Here is a 16,294-nt window from a genome sequence, read left to right as displayed (position 1 = left end):
GCACTAACACATACCAGAGAATAAATAAAATAAAGAAAAAGGTCAGTAAAACTGACTCGCTCACCCTCCAAGAGGGCGTCGGTATGAACACTAGGGCGAGTGAGACCACTACCACGAACCTCTTACCAATAAAAATCTCCTACGACAAAACCCCCACAAGAGGGGAGCCGACCCACAGAGTGGGCAGCAACTACTACTACTCCATCCCACGCTACCGACTGCTGCGCCTCTGGTGGCCATCCCGATGTTAGCAGACAATCTTGAGCGCAGGGATGGGTAGGGTGGGATTTCGCTGGGCGACACGAACCAATCGCCCAGAAATAGATTTTTCCTTACGTCAAAATCCCTTTTCTGGGCTCAGTTCGTGTCGCTGCGCAAAATCGCACCAGAGAATTAGCACAAGATTGTAAAGAAAATAAATAAATAAGGTCTCAATAAAGCTTAAAATAAAATAAAGTATTATAATTGCCAAAAAAATATACATATACACAATTATACAAGTTAGAAAAATATTCCTTAAAATTACCTTAAAGTTAACATATATATACAGGGCTTACATGGAATATATGTTGAACTTAACATCTGTGTATAGTTATTATATACAGTAGTAAATAAAGCAATTATAATAATAAAATGATTCTGAACAAACTTAGACTATAATCTAGTAAATAAATTTATATGTCTTAATATACAAAACCCGTGACCATTATAAATGTAGATGTGTCACCCTAGCATAAAAATAAGGGGACCACATCATAGAGATCATTATATACAAACAATGTGACCCTAGCAAAAACAAAATAAGGACACCCACTGTACCATCACAAGAGCAGCTAAGACTCAAGGTAGACGTAGATGAACATGGTAGGTATAGACAAACTGAATGAGGTAGGTAGAAAGGAGATCTGGATCTTCAACTTAAGATTTAAGCAGAGTCGGGGGAAACTATGTTACCCGCCGCAACTGCTGAAAATTTCAGAGCTTCCAAGGACTTTAAGTAATGACGCTTAAATACTGTCGGCGATTTCCATCCAGTATACTTTTTCAAATCATCAAAATTCATGTGTTGGAAATAGTTAATTGAGGTGGCAACTGCCCTGACATCATGAGCTTTAGGGAAGGAATCAGGGTTGGCTTGCTTAATAAAGTACAGGATCTGTTGCCTGATACCTTTAATAGATAAAGTACCACCTTTCTCTCTCCTAAAGAGAGGACCCGAAGAGGATGAGGATGTCCTGGACAGAAAGGCTCGTAAGGTCGCTACCGGACAAAGAGAAAGATCTTGCGGAAGGGGTATAACCTTCCACGGTTCCCACCTCAATAAAGGATCCTCGTTCTTTGCTAAAAAGCTACGTTCCGGAGAGAGAAGAACTTCCCCTGAGGGAAGAAATTCTATATGATTCGGATCTCTGGATAACGCCGACAGTTCTGAAATTCTAGCTCCCGAAGCCAAGCTTAATAAAAATAGTTTTTCTTAAGAGTATTATAAATGAACATGTCGTATTGTCTGTTTCTGAAGCCAGCTTTAGAACATCATTCAAGAACCACGACACTGACGTAGGCTTTACTTTACTGAAGGTCTAAGTCTAGCACAAGCCTTGGGAATAGACGAGAAGTAAGAATCTGTCAAGTCTATATTGAAACCGAGTTGAAAAATCTTCTTCAAGGCTGACTTGTTTGTCGTAATAGTGCTAGCTGCTAAGCCTTTTTCAAATAAAGATCTGAAAAAGGATATAGCTGAATTGATTGTCATGATTCTAATATCTGATTCTCTCAGGAAGATTGCCAACTTTTTGACTGCAGCATCATACTGTCTCAAAGTTGAATCTCTTTTGTCAGATTCCAAGAAAAGAATATTTCGTGGATCGATATCTGCATCTTTTTTAGCCGCTAACTTCATGAAGTCCATAAAGTTAGGGTTTTGAGAATTCCTGAGGAAGCGAACACAGTCTTCGTTTGTACTGACTGGGAGAGCCTGGGATTGGGAATCCGAAGAGGACGAAGACCCAGTTCCAGAATCAGAGGGTACCAATTGCTCTTCGGCCAGTCTGGGGCTACTAGAGCTACTTGACCCTTGAACGTCCTGAGTTTGTTCAGTACCTTCAGGAGAAGATTCACTGGAGGAAAGACATAAATCTTCTCCAGTTGTTCCAATCTATGGACAGGGCGTCCGTGGCATAGGCCAGAGGGTCCAGGTTGGGGGCCACATAACATGGAAGTTTGTGGTTCGCTTGAGATGCGAATAGATCTACTTTGCAGACCTGGAACCCTCCGGAGAATCCATTGGAACGAACTGTTGTCCAGTGACCATTCCGACTCCAGAGGAACTGAGCGGGATAGAGCATCTGCTATGACGTTTCTCACTCCAGCTATGTGGGTGGAGGAGAGGTGCCAACTGAACTTGTCCGCTAGGGAGAAGATGGCTACCATGACATGATTCAGATGTCGAGACTTGGAGCCTCCCCTGTTTACGCAATGGACTACCACTGTGCTGTCCAGAACTAGCTTTATGTGGGAGTTCTTTGGCGGACGTAACCTCTTCAGAGTCAAGAATACTGCCATCGCTTCTAATACATTTATGTGCTGGCGGAACTGGGATGACCAGGTTCCTTGAACCTTCTTGAATTGAGAATATCCTCCCCAGCCGCTTAATGAAGCGTCTGTGTGGATGGTAATCCCGGAGGAGGAAACTGAAGGGGTACTGATATTGACAGGTTCTTCACTTTTGCCCAAGGGCGCAGACGATTCCGTAGAATCTGTGGGACTGATGACAACCTGTCCCTGGATCTGACATTTGCTCGCGAGCGCCAGATTCTGGTTAGGTCTTTCAGTTTGGCTTTCATCAAGATGTTTGTCACTGAGGCAAATTGGAGGGAGCCCAGGATTCTTTCCTGGCTTCTCCTTGAAGCATATTTTTGCTTTAGAAATTGCTTTACTGACTTCGCTATTTCTTTCCTCTTGGCTGATGGAATCGACAGAGTGTATGGGAGGATACAGATTCCATTGAATGCCCAGCCACTGAAAGTTGGACTCCGGAGTGAGTCTTGATTTTGTTCTGTTTATCTTGAACCCCAGATACTCTAGGAACTGGATTACTTTCAGTGTGGCTATGTGACATTCCTCGACTGTTGGAGCCCAAATCAACCAATCGTCGAGATACGCTACTACCATTATCCCCTGAGACCTCAGTTGTTGGACGACTACTTCCGCCAACTTCGTGAACACCCTGGGTGCCACGTTCAGACCGAAGGGAACTACCTTGAAGGAGAACGCTTGATCTCCTATCTTGAAGCCCAGATAAGGGCGAAAGTGTCTTGCAATAGGGATATGATAGTATGCGTCTGTAAGATCGATAGAGTGGTGTGACGGCCCCACGGGGAAGTAAGGTCCTGCACCTGCAAGATAGTCAGCATTTTGAACTTGTCGCAGCGAATGGCCAAGTTTAAGCGGGACAAGTCGAAGATTACCCTTCTTTTTTGTGAGCCTTTCTTTGGAACGCTGAATAAGCGACCTTGAAACTTTAATCTGTTGACTCTCGCTATTGCTCCTTTCTCAAGGAGGTCCTCCGCATACTCCGTCATTTCTTTTGATGGAAGTTGAAGGAATGGTCTGGATGGAGGAGGATCCGCAACCCAACTCCAACCCAGGCCTTTCGACACAATACTCTGTGCCCACTTGCTGAATCCCCACCGATGCCGGAAGAGAAACAGCCTCCCTCCTACCTTCGAGCTCTCACTGCTGCTGGGTTGAGTGACCTCCGCGGCCTCCACGGAAGTGTTTTCCCCTGTTGAGAGACCTTCCTGATCCTCTCTGACGAAAGGATCCCCTAGCTCTCCCTCCCCTGCCAAAGCGGTCATATTGCTGAAAGGCCTGGCCTTCGAACACTTGGTTGAAGGCTGGGGAGACAGCGTAGGAGGTGGAAGGCTGAGGCTGGGGGGAAATCACATAGATGGGCTGTGATTGAGCCTTAGAAGTAGAGGGTTGTGCGCTAACAAAAGGGATGGACACCAGAGGCGCAGCAGTCGGTAGCGTGGGATGGAGTAGTAGTAGTTGCTGCCCACTCTGTGGGTCGGCTCCCCTCTTGTGGGGGTTTTGTCGTAGGAGATTTCTATTGGTAAGAGGTTCGTGGTAGTGGTCTCACTCGCCCTAGTGTTCATACCGACGCCCTCTTGGAGGGTGAGCGAGTCAGTTATACTGACCTTTCCTTTATTTTATTTATTCTCTGGTATGTGTTAGTGCATTTACCTTAGAAATAATGGATTAAAGGGATATTTCGCGCAGCGACACGAACTGAGCCCAGAAATTCTTTCATCTCGGTTAGAGAGAGAGAGAGAGAGAGAGAGAGAGAGAGAGAGAGAGAGAGTTAGTTTATCTCTCAGTTCTTTCAGAAATGTTAATTTATGTACATACTCTTCTAACACTTCCAGCCAAAACGAGGGAGAAAGTTACCACTATGACATACGTATTTTGTGTGGCAAAAGAGAGAAAGAGAGAGAGAGAGTTATCCTTATTTTCTAATTACAGTTATATTATTATTATTATTATTATTATTATTATTATTATTATTATTATTATTATTATTATTATTATTATTATTATTTGAAAATACTAATAAACATATAAACCTGTAGCCTACCATAAAAATGATCTCATCTCAGTGAAAGAGAGAGAGAGAGAGAGAGAGAGAGAGAGAGAGAGAGAAATTACATGAACTTTAGTAGCCAACACAACACAACCTTAGTTAGCAACTCCTCCTCCTCCTGTAACATTTATTTGATATATTTGACAGCTGTGGACCACATTCGCCTCAGCTTGGCTACCTGGAGTTGGAAAGAAAGATGTGGAAGACTAGGATTTCCTTCATTCTTACATAATTTTTAAAATTTATAAACTAAAATCTTACTAACTATAGTATTTTCTTTAATTAAAGAATTGATATTATTGCTGTTCACATTAATATTAATATTTGAAAATCAGTAAATCATATATCTATCTTACAAAAAACACACATCTCTGTAAGAGAGAGATAATTGTTAATTTTATTATGTGATATAATTTAATCTTTACTAACTTACTAATACAGTATTATAATCAATATTAATGTTTGAAAATTAGTTAATCATTTTTGTATCATAAAAATGCCTTAAGTCATGAAAATAACATCAAAATAAACTAATTAGTGATTATTTATCGTTGGGAAACCCAGCGAATAGGCGAATTTCCCGCAAATAATGGGTAGATATGGTCCAGAGATAAATCCACGAATCTGTGAGTCCACAAATTCGGAGAACGCAAATACGGGGGCCCCACTGTATGCTCATTCATCCTTGGCTTTTTGGCCAAAAGTGAGATCCCATCCAAACCTTGGCCTCATTCTTTTACTATTTAATGCCTAATAGAAATCCTGGGCCTAGAAGATGAAGAAGGCACTCTTTGCCTGGTAAGAGCACTGAGTTATTACCTCCATAGAACAGAGAAGATACAAGGTCCTGCAAGTAATCTATGATGCTCAATTTACAAATCATTCTTGTTCCCTTTGTAAGAATCTTATCACAGAACTCATTCTCAAATTGGAGAGGATGTCTTGCCAATTTTTAAACCTAAAGCTCACAAAATCAGAGTGGTATCTACACAGTTAGCTTTAAGCACCTTTGATTCTGCAAGGGACTTACTGGACGTGTAAGTCAGGCTTCACAACTCACTATCTACGTGATGTTGAAATGGTTTTCAATAATTGCAGTACCTTGGGTCTGTTGTTGGTGGCTGGCATGGTTATGATGGACAAAGAGTAGGAAGCATCCCTTCCATGTTCTCTTTGCCTTGACATACAGTGTCGAGTCTTGGGGGAGCATGGGGATATTGTGTACCTGGAGAACCCACTAATTTTATTTTATGGTGTAAGTGACAGTGTTGTTTTTTTATGGTTGTTTGTATTATGGTACTTCACCCAGGGCAGGGATAACTATAATATTAGCCATTAGAATTGTCCTTTACTGCAAAGATCCCACTGATGCAGAGGTGCTCCACGGCTATACTGCCACACCCTACAAAATTAAGATGAACGTCAACCAGAGACAGTATCTACCTGCAGTCAGTGGCGGATCTAGAAATCTGTCATGGGGGCCCACTTAGGATTTATATACGTATATTGGATATATATATTTTACTATATATATATATAGTATATATTAATATATATATATATATATATCTATATATATATATATATATATATATATATATATATATATATATATATATATATATATAGTGCCAACAGATATTTGCTTTAAAGGATGAAAATGGAAATATTATCAACAAAAGAAATGGAGTGATGAAAATTGCTGAGGATTTCTATACATTGCTGTACAATAGTGATATAGAAAATAACTTTGTCAATAGAAATAATGAAACACCTGAGACGGTACCAAAAGTAACAGTAGGAGAAGTAAAGAAAGCATTAAAAGTCCTGAAAAGAAACAAAGCAGCAGGGGAAGACGGCCTAAAAACTGATTTGATAATAGATGGAGGAGATTTCATACTAGTAAATCATGCTGAACTTGACAAAATGTTTCCAAGAATGCTCTATACCTAAGCTTGGAAAAACTTTATCTTTATATTAATTCACAAAAAGGGAGACACAAAAGACCTGAAAAACTACTGCCCAATTAGTTTACTCTCAGTAATATATAAAATATTTACAAAAATCATATTAGGCCGGATAGAAAGACAGCTAGACTTTCATCAACCAAGAGAGCAGGCAGGTTTTAGAAGTGGGTATTCAACAACTGACCATATCCATGCAATTAACCAGCTAAAGGAAAAATCAACAGAGTATGACAAACCACTATGTATGGCATTTGTAGACTATGAGAAAGCTTTTGATTCTGTCAAAACTTCAGCAGTAATGAAAGTTCTTCAAAAGCAAGGAATAGATGAGTCTTATGTGAGAACACTTGAAGATATCTATATGGGTATAGTCAATTCACTTAAAGTAGATTCTTGTGCCTATGAGATATTTTTTTGGCAGCCTCTGATTGGCTGGTACCGGGAGGTAGGCCGCTCGCTCAGTGACTCATTATTTTCGTCTGTGGCTTAGAAAACTAACAATATGTTTATATTTCTTCAATCATCTCGCGCTTAGTTCAAGATAGGAAAGTTTTGGTCATACCATAGGATTCAGTATTAATTGCATCCTGAAATCAATAAGATAAAATACAAAGGAATTACAATGAATAAAAGTGAAGAGAGAAGCATTTAATTCTTTATACATGTTTTTACTTTTCATCGGATTTTGCATCATTAATGCGATCAAGATAAAATAAAACTTTATTTCATACACCAAATTCGCCCTGAATACGCTGGTGCTTTCAGATTTTAGATGCCTGTAATATGTGAAGAGAATACGAAGAAAATATGTCTTATTATGTTGCATCTGTAAATGATTAAAGTTTGACGGTATTGCCGAGCGAATGAGATCTGCAAGATATCGTTGCGTTTGTCATCTCAGCAAGAGATTTGAGTTGCCAATTAGTGATATAAGAGGTTGCAGTTTCGACAATATTACCATGTTATATCATTACCCCATTATGAATGTCGAACATTTTCAGTCCAGTATCATATAATATGTCTGGACATATCTGATAAGGAAAAAAAATGATAATCAGATGGATGCATCTGGTATCATTAGCTCAGATCTAGGCAGGCTGCAGGGACTTCAGTCCAGCAAAGAAGTTGAACTCTATGGACAGACTTTGCACTCTTCAACTCAGCCTAAGCTTTAATTAGGGTGTTTCAGAATATTGTTTCTAATTTTATTATATGAATATATTTTCAAACGAAAGAGATATCAGAGTCTTATTTGAGTGATATAAAATAATAATCTCAGTGAAGTAATAAACAACAAAGAATTAAGAAATATTTACTTCCTTTCAGGCTGAGTCAAGTACAGATGTAACATGATAAGACATTCTTCATTTTCTCTTCACATATTACACGCATCAAAAATCTGAAAGCACTAGCGTATTCAGGGTGATTTTATTGTATGAAAGACACATTTTATTTTTATTTTGATTGCATCTATTATGCAAAATCCGATGATAAATAAAAACAGGTATAAATAATGAAATGTTTCTCTCTTTACTTTTGCTCGTTGTAGTTCCTTTGTGTTTAATCTTATTGATTTCGGGAAAAGATTATTTAGTTGAATAATTAATACTGAATCCTCTGGTATGACCAAAACTTTCTTATCTTTTGCAAAACGTGATATAAATGAAGAAATATAAACATTGCTAGTTTTCTAAGCTACAAACGAAACGGAAATACTATGACACACTGAGCGAGCAGCCTACCTCCCGGTACCAGCCAATCAGAGGCCACCAAACATACATCTCATAGGCACAAGAATCTACCTTAAGTGAATCAACTATAGTACAGCAATCCTAAAACTACATAAAGACAATGAGAAATTTCCAATTGAGAAAGGAGTTAGACAGGGAGACTCCATCTCTCCTAAATTATTCACAGTGTGCCTAGAAGTTTTATAGAATTTAGATACAATTAATGAGGAATACCTTAACAACTTAAGATTTGCAGATGACATAGCTCTACTAGTGAATCAGGAGAGGAATTACAAAAGATGATAGAGGATTTGAATAGAGAAAGCAGAAATGTAGGACTGAAAATTAATATAAGTAAAACTAAGATAATGTTCAATAAAAATGCAGACAACAAATAAGAGTTATGGACGAACCTCTAGAGATTGTTAATGAATATACATATTTAGGATAGACAGTAACTGTTTCCCCAGGACATGAGATTGAAATTAAAAGAAGGGTAAGCAAGGGATGGAGAGCATTTGGTAAACAAAATAAGATTATGAAAAGTAACATGCCACTTTCTCTAAAAAGAAAAGTATTCAATCAGATGGTCATACCAGTTTTAACTTATACATCAGAAACTTGGAGCCTTACTAAAGCCTTAGAACATAAGCTAATTACAACTCAAAGAGCTATGGAAAGAATAATGATGGGAATAACACTAAGAGACAGAAAAAGAGCAACATGGATACAAGAACAAACTAAAGTAGAGGATATTCTAACAAGAAGTAAGAAAAAGAAATGGACATTGGCAGGACATATAATGAGAATGTCAGATAATAGATGGACAAAAAGAATAGCAGAATGGGTTTCTAGAGATTGCAAACGAATCAGGGGAAGGAGGAGAAGATGATGGATTGACGAGCAAAGAAAATTTGCCAGTATAGAATGGTATAGAAAGACCATAAACAGGCGAGAGTGGAAGGACATGTCTGAGGCCTTTGTCCTGCAGTGGACTAGCAATGGTTGATGAGGACCCTGCTTCAACGTCAACTTTTGGCGAAGGAACGAGACAGAGTCGCTCTCCAGGATGAGATGAAGAACTTGCACACCGAGTGGGACAACCTCCGTCGCAGTAACAGCAGGAACCCTGTAGCAGCACATCCGAGTGTCCGGGAAGGCGATGCTAATTATGGAACGGCCAACAGAGACGATGATTCCACCCAAGAACGGGCTCACCCCACCGTCCATCATGGAATGCCTGCACCGCCTAGAAGAGAAGGATGCCGAAAAGAGAATGAGGACGATAACTAGGGAAGCTGGTTGCCACTCAACGGAGGAAAACTACGGCTCCCGCAGAAGAGAGAAAAAAAAAGGGGAATACATTAACCTGACCGACTACGTACCTACCGCCGAACAAGACAGAATTCTCGTATGGGACTCAATTGCCATTTCTCCACCCGACCGAGGCCCATGGAGAAACGCCTTGAGATCGAGTACCTGCTGGACACCATACACAAGCATGAAGATCAAGGCACCATACGTACTACGGACGCCCTGCAGCCCCTCCTCTTGGCCGAGGCCCTCACGGAACGCGGTGATTACAAGAGTGATGTGATCGACAGGCGCCTGAGGGAAGCGCCAAAGAACCCTCCGAGCGAAAGAGGATGTCACCGTCCGTCGGGCCGATAAAAACCGCTGCGTTTGTACTCATCCGCACTGAAGAATACCACCACAAGTTGGATGATAGATACCTGGCCAGAGGACAGCAGCAAATTGCCAGAGAAATCACCAAGAACCCGGTAGATGACATTAAACGTGAGGCTAATAGGATTATTGAGACTGTCAATGCAGCTTCCAATGCCCTTCACTTGCTGCCGATCGTAGGGGGACTAAGACCTTGGCTACATATACGGGAACGTTAAAACCCATAAACCAGGGAACCCGTTACGCCCCATTATTAGCCAAATTCCCGCTCCTACATACAGCTTGCGAAGAAATTGAATACTATTTTGATCCTTATGTTCCAGATGACCACAGTTTGAAGTCATCTGCCGAGTTTTAGAAGCACTGAAAACGACACCCCCCGGAGGAGTTATTGCATCGATGGACGTGGAGTCCCTCTTCACGAAACGTCCCCGTGGATGAAACAATTCAGATAATCCTGGATCGTGATATAGAGACGACTCCACGCCCCCATTAAACATCCCTGAGCATGTGCCCTCCGAAAACTCCTTGAAATTTGTACAAAAAAAGGCCCCTTTCCACCACAGAGGGACATATGTACACACAGAAAGACGGAGTAGCGATGGGGTTCTCCCTCGGAGTACTTTTCGCGAACTTCTACATGGGTGCTGTGGAATGTCGGGTATTCGCCAACATCGAGAAGCCGTCTATGTACGTCCGGTATATTGACGACACTTTTCATCAGCGCCAGCACGGTGGAAGAAATAGAGCGCCTGCGACAAGCCTTCCACGACCACAGCAGACTCACTTCACCATCGAACATTGCCGTGACCGTCGCCTCCCCTTCCTTGACGTCCAGCGTCGGGCAACAAGAGGAGCGGCTTCGTAACACAGGTGTTAATACGAAACCCACGAACCTGGGCATGTGCCTGAACGGCGAGAGCGAGTGTCCAGAGAGATACAAGCGCACTGCGATCAGCGCCTTCATCAGGAGAGCTCTCTCACACTGCTCTTCGTGGAAGGACATGCACACTGAATTAGAACTTGTTGCCCAAGTTTTAATTAACAAGGGTATTCCAACCGGGACATCACTAAATGCATTCGCAGAAACATCGATAAGTGTATCAGCAGGAGCCTCGTCCCGCCGCCCTTGAAGACGTCACTCTCTTTTACAAGGCGTATTTCATAAGAAATACAAAGAGGACGAGCGAGCCCTTCGTACCATCATAGAAAGGAACGTCTCCCCCACGGACCCTGCGAAAAAAGTGAAACTAATAATTTACTACAAGAGCAAGAAGACCAGTGGCCTGATTATGAAAAACAAATCCAGCCCCCGTGTTGCAGGACCCTCTCAAGAAAACTAACGTTGTCTACCAGTACAAATCCCCTGTCCGGGAATGCCCCGGCGCTCACATTGGTATGACGACTATGCGATTTTCGAAGAGGATATCCTGCCACGCTCAGGAAGGCGCCATCCATAATCATGCCAAAAACGTCCACAATACCAGGATAATTAGGAATGACATTATTCCTAATATCAGAATTATCGATAAGGCAGCAGACCACCGTCGTCTCCGCCTCTTGGAGGCCCTACACATCGGGAAGGAGAGACCCAGCCTCAAACACCACCCAAGAGACTTCACTCCTCCCGACGGTTGGCACGAAGGGCGCCGCCCGCCAGAAACCATAGAGCCGATCGAAAATGACGGGCCAATCAGGTGCCCCCGTCTATCGGCAATGACCTTCCAATACTACGCTCCCAGTCTCCAGCGTCCGCACGAGTAAGAGCAGTGCGAGCTTCCACCTCTGCAAGACGGCTTGACTCAGGGACTTAATCCTCTGTTCAGCCAATGAAAATGCAGCGCCCATCAGACCAGAGCACCTGGGACACAATAAATACCGCCGAACGACCCCATTTCAATCAGTTCAAGCTCACCTTTTTCTTCCTTGAAAATGAACCGATGATACGGTTGGAAACGTTGGAATTCCGTTACACCCTTAGACTAAGATTTGTTAACCACTTTTGTTATCATATCAATAAATTATTATTTTTAGAAAACATTTCTTTCACCGAGATATGACATCGGCCAGCTATTAGCAAATATCAGCCCTGATGAGAAGAGAATAATAAGAAGAATTGAAAAGACCATATATAAATCAATTCCACTGATGCTGCCATCATCTTTAACAAAATAATAATAATAATAATAATAATAATAATAATAATAATAAAACTTTAATTACAAAATTCATAATGGGCGTATTTTAAAGAGATGAAAATGACCTTTCCATTTCACTTGTAAGGATAATTCCTCTTTCTTACTGAGATGAGAGAATATTTATGGTAGATGCACGTGTTTATTATATTTTCAAATAATAATAATAATAATAATAATAATAATAATAATAGAACTAGTAATAATACGATAACTAATTTCAAAGAAAATTCTTCCCTTTGTCTTTTTCTGTATCAATTTCCCCACCTCAACTCGAGTGACACTCAAGCTTAAACAATGCCATACAATGGTCAACGAATTTAATGGTTTTATGTAATCTCTCTCTCTCTCTCTCTCTCTCTCTCTCTCTCTCTCTTCTCTTACTGAGATGAGATCATTTTCATAGGACGTGTATGTAATAAGTTTATCATTAATAATTTTCCAATAATAATACTATAAGTACCAAAATTCATATCTGAGTTATTTTAAATACAATAATCATTTCCATTTCTCTCTTTTAAATACTGTAAGGACAACTCTCTCTCTCTCTCTCTCTCTCTCTCTCTCTCTCTCTCACACAAGATACTTGTCATATCATTTGGTGTTTCTATTTCTTCCTTTTATCTCTCTCGCTCTCAGCAAAAGAATTGATAGACAGACAAACATAATTGCACAGTCCTCTCTTTCTCTCTTCTCTGGAGAAATATATGTATTTATGGGAGGGGGAAAAAGTTGCCTACAGACGTTCATTTCAATCTATTGAAACCTAAGGAGTTATTTCTCTCTCTCTCTCTCTCTCTCTCTCTCTCTCTCTCTCTCTCTCTCTTGTATTTTAATGAAAATATACAGTAATTTGTGAATACACAGTGTTGCACATGAAAAAAAGTAAATTAGTTTTAATTTTAGAGATACGGCCCTAAGAAAAATTGCAAATTAGTAGTGAAATTTTCCTTGTGGACATGTTTTCAAGAATGTCGTTCCGGCTTACGAAGATTTTCGGGTTACGACGCGTCTTAAGAACGGAACCCCCGTCGTAACCCGGGGACCGCCTATATATATATGCACACACACAAACAGACATAATGTACATTATATGCATATACTATGCTATATTATATGCCCTAAATTACAAGGAGTTCCAAGGATTAGGATGCCTCAAAGACTTATTAGTCAATCCGAGGAGACATCATTTGCTCACTTATCTTTAGGAGCAGGTTACAATTCATTTAGTGTTCAAATGATTTTGTCTTGCTTTCTTTTGAACTATTCTACACTGCTCTTGTTTACAACTTCTGGTGGCAGTTTATTCCATGTGTCACAAGTCTTGTATGTGAAGAAGTTCCCACAAGGCGATGTGTTGTACCTCTTCAGCTCTGGTTTGCATCCATTATTTCTTGTCTGGTTTTTGTTTAATGTGAAGAGGTTACTATCTCTCTCTCCACAAGATACTTGTCATACATTTGGTGTTTCTATTTCTTCCTTTTATCTCTCTCGCTCTCAGCAAAAGAATTGATAGACAGACAAACAGTATTTTGCCTTTCAGTATTTTGAATGTCTATTAGTTTTCCTCACAATCGTCGTGTTTCTAGGTCATTCATATTGAGGCTCTGTAGTCGCCTTTGGTAACCTATTTCTCTGATGGATCGAATAACCTTTGTGGCTCTTGCTTGTACCCTTTCTTGCCTATTTATATACTTTCTTAGTGTTGGTGACCAAAACTACTGCATATTCAAGATGTGGTGTAACTATTGATGTGTAGAGCTGCAGCAATGTTTCCTTGTTTCTATATCTAAACTGCCTCTGTATGTATCCCATTAGCTTCTGTGCCTTCTTTTCAGCTTTTATTCATTGTTTTGTGGATTTAAAGTCCTTGGTAATAATAACTCCAAGGTCCTCTTCTTGTTCTTGTGGTGGACATGAGGGTTGTTTGCTCCCATCCGTAACACTACATTTATCCAGGTTAAAAGGCATTTGCCATATTTTTGCCACTCCAATTTTCCTGTGATCGTTTATTAAACTTTCAACTGTATCTGGGTCTGCTGCATTTACACCTAGTTTGGTGTCATCTGCAAATTTGGCTATCCTACTAGTTAAGCCTACATCAATGTCATGAATGTAACTAAAAAACAAGAGCGGACCAAGGACAGAACCCGAGGAACTCTGCTTGTCACACCTGCCCATCTGATTCTTCACCATTTATTACGACTCTCTGTTTTGTATTAGTTAGCCAGTCTTTGATCCTGTCTGCTATTTTCTCTACAGTTCCCAAAGCTCTAACTTTTGTCATTAGTTTCTGGTGTGAAACTTTGTCAAAGGCCTTTTAGAAATCTAGGTAGAGCATAGCTATTGCTCTACTACTGTTGTAAATACCAAGCATGATAGGCAGGATCTATCTTGCCTGAAACTGTGCTGGCTGTTTACCAAGTCGTTTCTATCAATGTGAGAGAGAAAGAGAGAGATTATAAATCTGAAGATTGTTACTTTGTTTCCAACACCTGTAGCTTACAAGAAGTTAGCAGGTAAAGTTTCTTTGGCAATTGTAAGCATTAGTACATGCATCAAAAAAAAACAAATTACATATACCAATTTTGTTTTTAGTGTTTCTGTCAATATTTTACTTGTGTGCAGTGGGTACACATTATCAAGATTTAAGTTATCTTTGAGATTCACACATTAATCTATCCATGGGGGCCACATGACCAGGTGTCTCCCCCTTAAACCTGTCACTGCTTGCAGTAGCTCTCTTACCAGGGAAAATACAATCAATGCTAACAACTTTTCTGCTTACAAATTCATTACCATCTAATGTATTGGGGGTAGAATTTGTCCATGTATCCCACCTTTGTGCAATATGGGATTCAGCAATGTAATTACTTGGTAAGTTACTGAAATAAAAGTTACATTTTTATAAAATAGTTTATATATACTGCCAAGTAATTATGAATCAGATCCCTCCCCCTCCCCTCTTATGGACATAAGAGTACAAACAAATTGAACTCTTGGTTGAGTTATTCCTCTCTTACCCCGAAAGTGGCAGGGCCAGGTCACTTACATAATACTACTAATTAACTCTACCAACGAATTTTATAATTTTAAGCTGCTGGCGAGTTGAAACTATATAAGCAATGTAATTACTAGGTAAGTATAAATAAAATTTTATTTTATAGAATATAATTTTCAGTGTGATATAAATTTATCGAGCTTCCTTTTTATTCTAGAGAGAAGATACAAGACAAGCTTCGTTACAAGGTGCTGCTGAACTCTTTCGGAAGGCAAAAAATGAAATGGCTTTTCAGATGACTGAGGAGCAAATAAGGCTTTTCAAATGGCAGGTAAATCTTGGAAATTCATGCAATTCACATATTTTGAAATTATAGTTTAGATCCATGTCTCAAATATTTGTTTGAGTTCCCCTTTTCCTTAGCTGAACCAGTCTTTCATTACCATAAGACATTGTGAATTAGAGAATACATGCTGTAAACAGGCAATATAGTATTTTGCCTGAAATTAGTTTCTAACAGCAGCCTGCTTCTGGTGGGCTGAACCACTTACCACTGAAGCAGCAGGCCAGTACTTTATCCTTGCAATGAGAGGGTTGGTAGTTCAGATCCTTAGGAGGAACTATTGTAAGTGCCAATTTTCATGCAATTTTGCTTGCTTATAATATGTATTTGACCATGGTCTCATCAAAGAGGATTAAATGTCCCCTTACCGGTAGTTGGGGTAGAAGATCATGATCATGATTAGCATTAACAGGTAGATATTCAATTTGTTCTCTAGACATTTAATTTGTTCTCTCCCCTGTCTTCTGTATATTTTGCAGTTTCTCCTTGGATTTCCATCTGATCCAATTCTTATCTATGCCCTTTTCCATAATTATTTAGGCCTTCCCTGCTGTTTAGTAATTCTTCAGGTACTTCTTGGATTTCCATCTGATCAAGCTCTATCTATGCCCTTTTTCATAAATATATGGGCCTTCCCCACTGGTTAATAATTGTTCAGATACTTCTGTATCTACCACCTCACATCCACAGACTTCTCTGCTATTGTCCCTCAGTTAACTTCACATCTCTT

At 40.0% G+C, this 16,294-nt stretch overlaps 1 protein-coding gene across 2 annotated transcripts in view; it reads left to right on the top strand.

Annotated features, from left to right (window-relative positions):
- Nucleotides 1–16,294, top strand: part of LOC135215292 (vacuolar protein sorting-associated protein 16 homolog) — a 252,663-nt gene that overhangs the window by 204,312 nt on the left and 32,057 nt on the right. Inside the window, exon 15 of one of the 2 annotated variants that reach the window (XM_064249840.1) lies at nucleotides 15,439–15,603. The exons of the other annotated variant lie outside the window; for it this stretch is intronic. Coding sequence (XP_064105910.1) covers nucleotides 15,439–15,597 — 159 coding nt within the window. The 3' untranslated portion in view covers nucleotides 15,598–15,603. Of the gene's footprint in view, nucleotides 1–15,438; nucleotides 15,604–16,294 lie in introns of those variants that run through there. 2 annotated transcript variants of the gene reach the window in all.

Source organism: Macrobrachium nipponense, chromosome 5 (genome assembly GCF_015104395.2).
Source record: "Macrobrachium nipponense isolate FS-2020 chromosome 5, ASM1510439v2, whole genome shotgun sequence".
NCBI lineage: Eukaryota > Metazoa > Arthropoda > Malacostraca > Decapoda > Palaemonidae > Macrobrachium > Macrobrachium nipponense.
The sequence above is the reverse complement of the archived record's forward strand: the minus strand, read 5'-3'. Positions and strand labels throughout refer to the sequence as shown.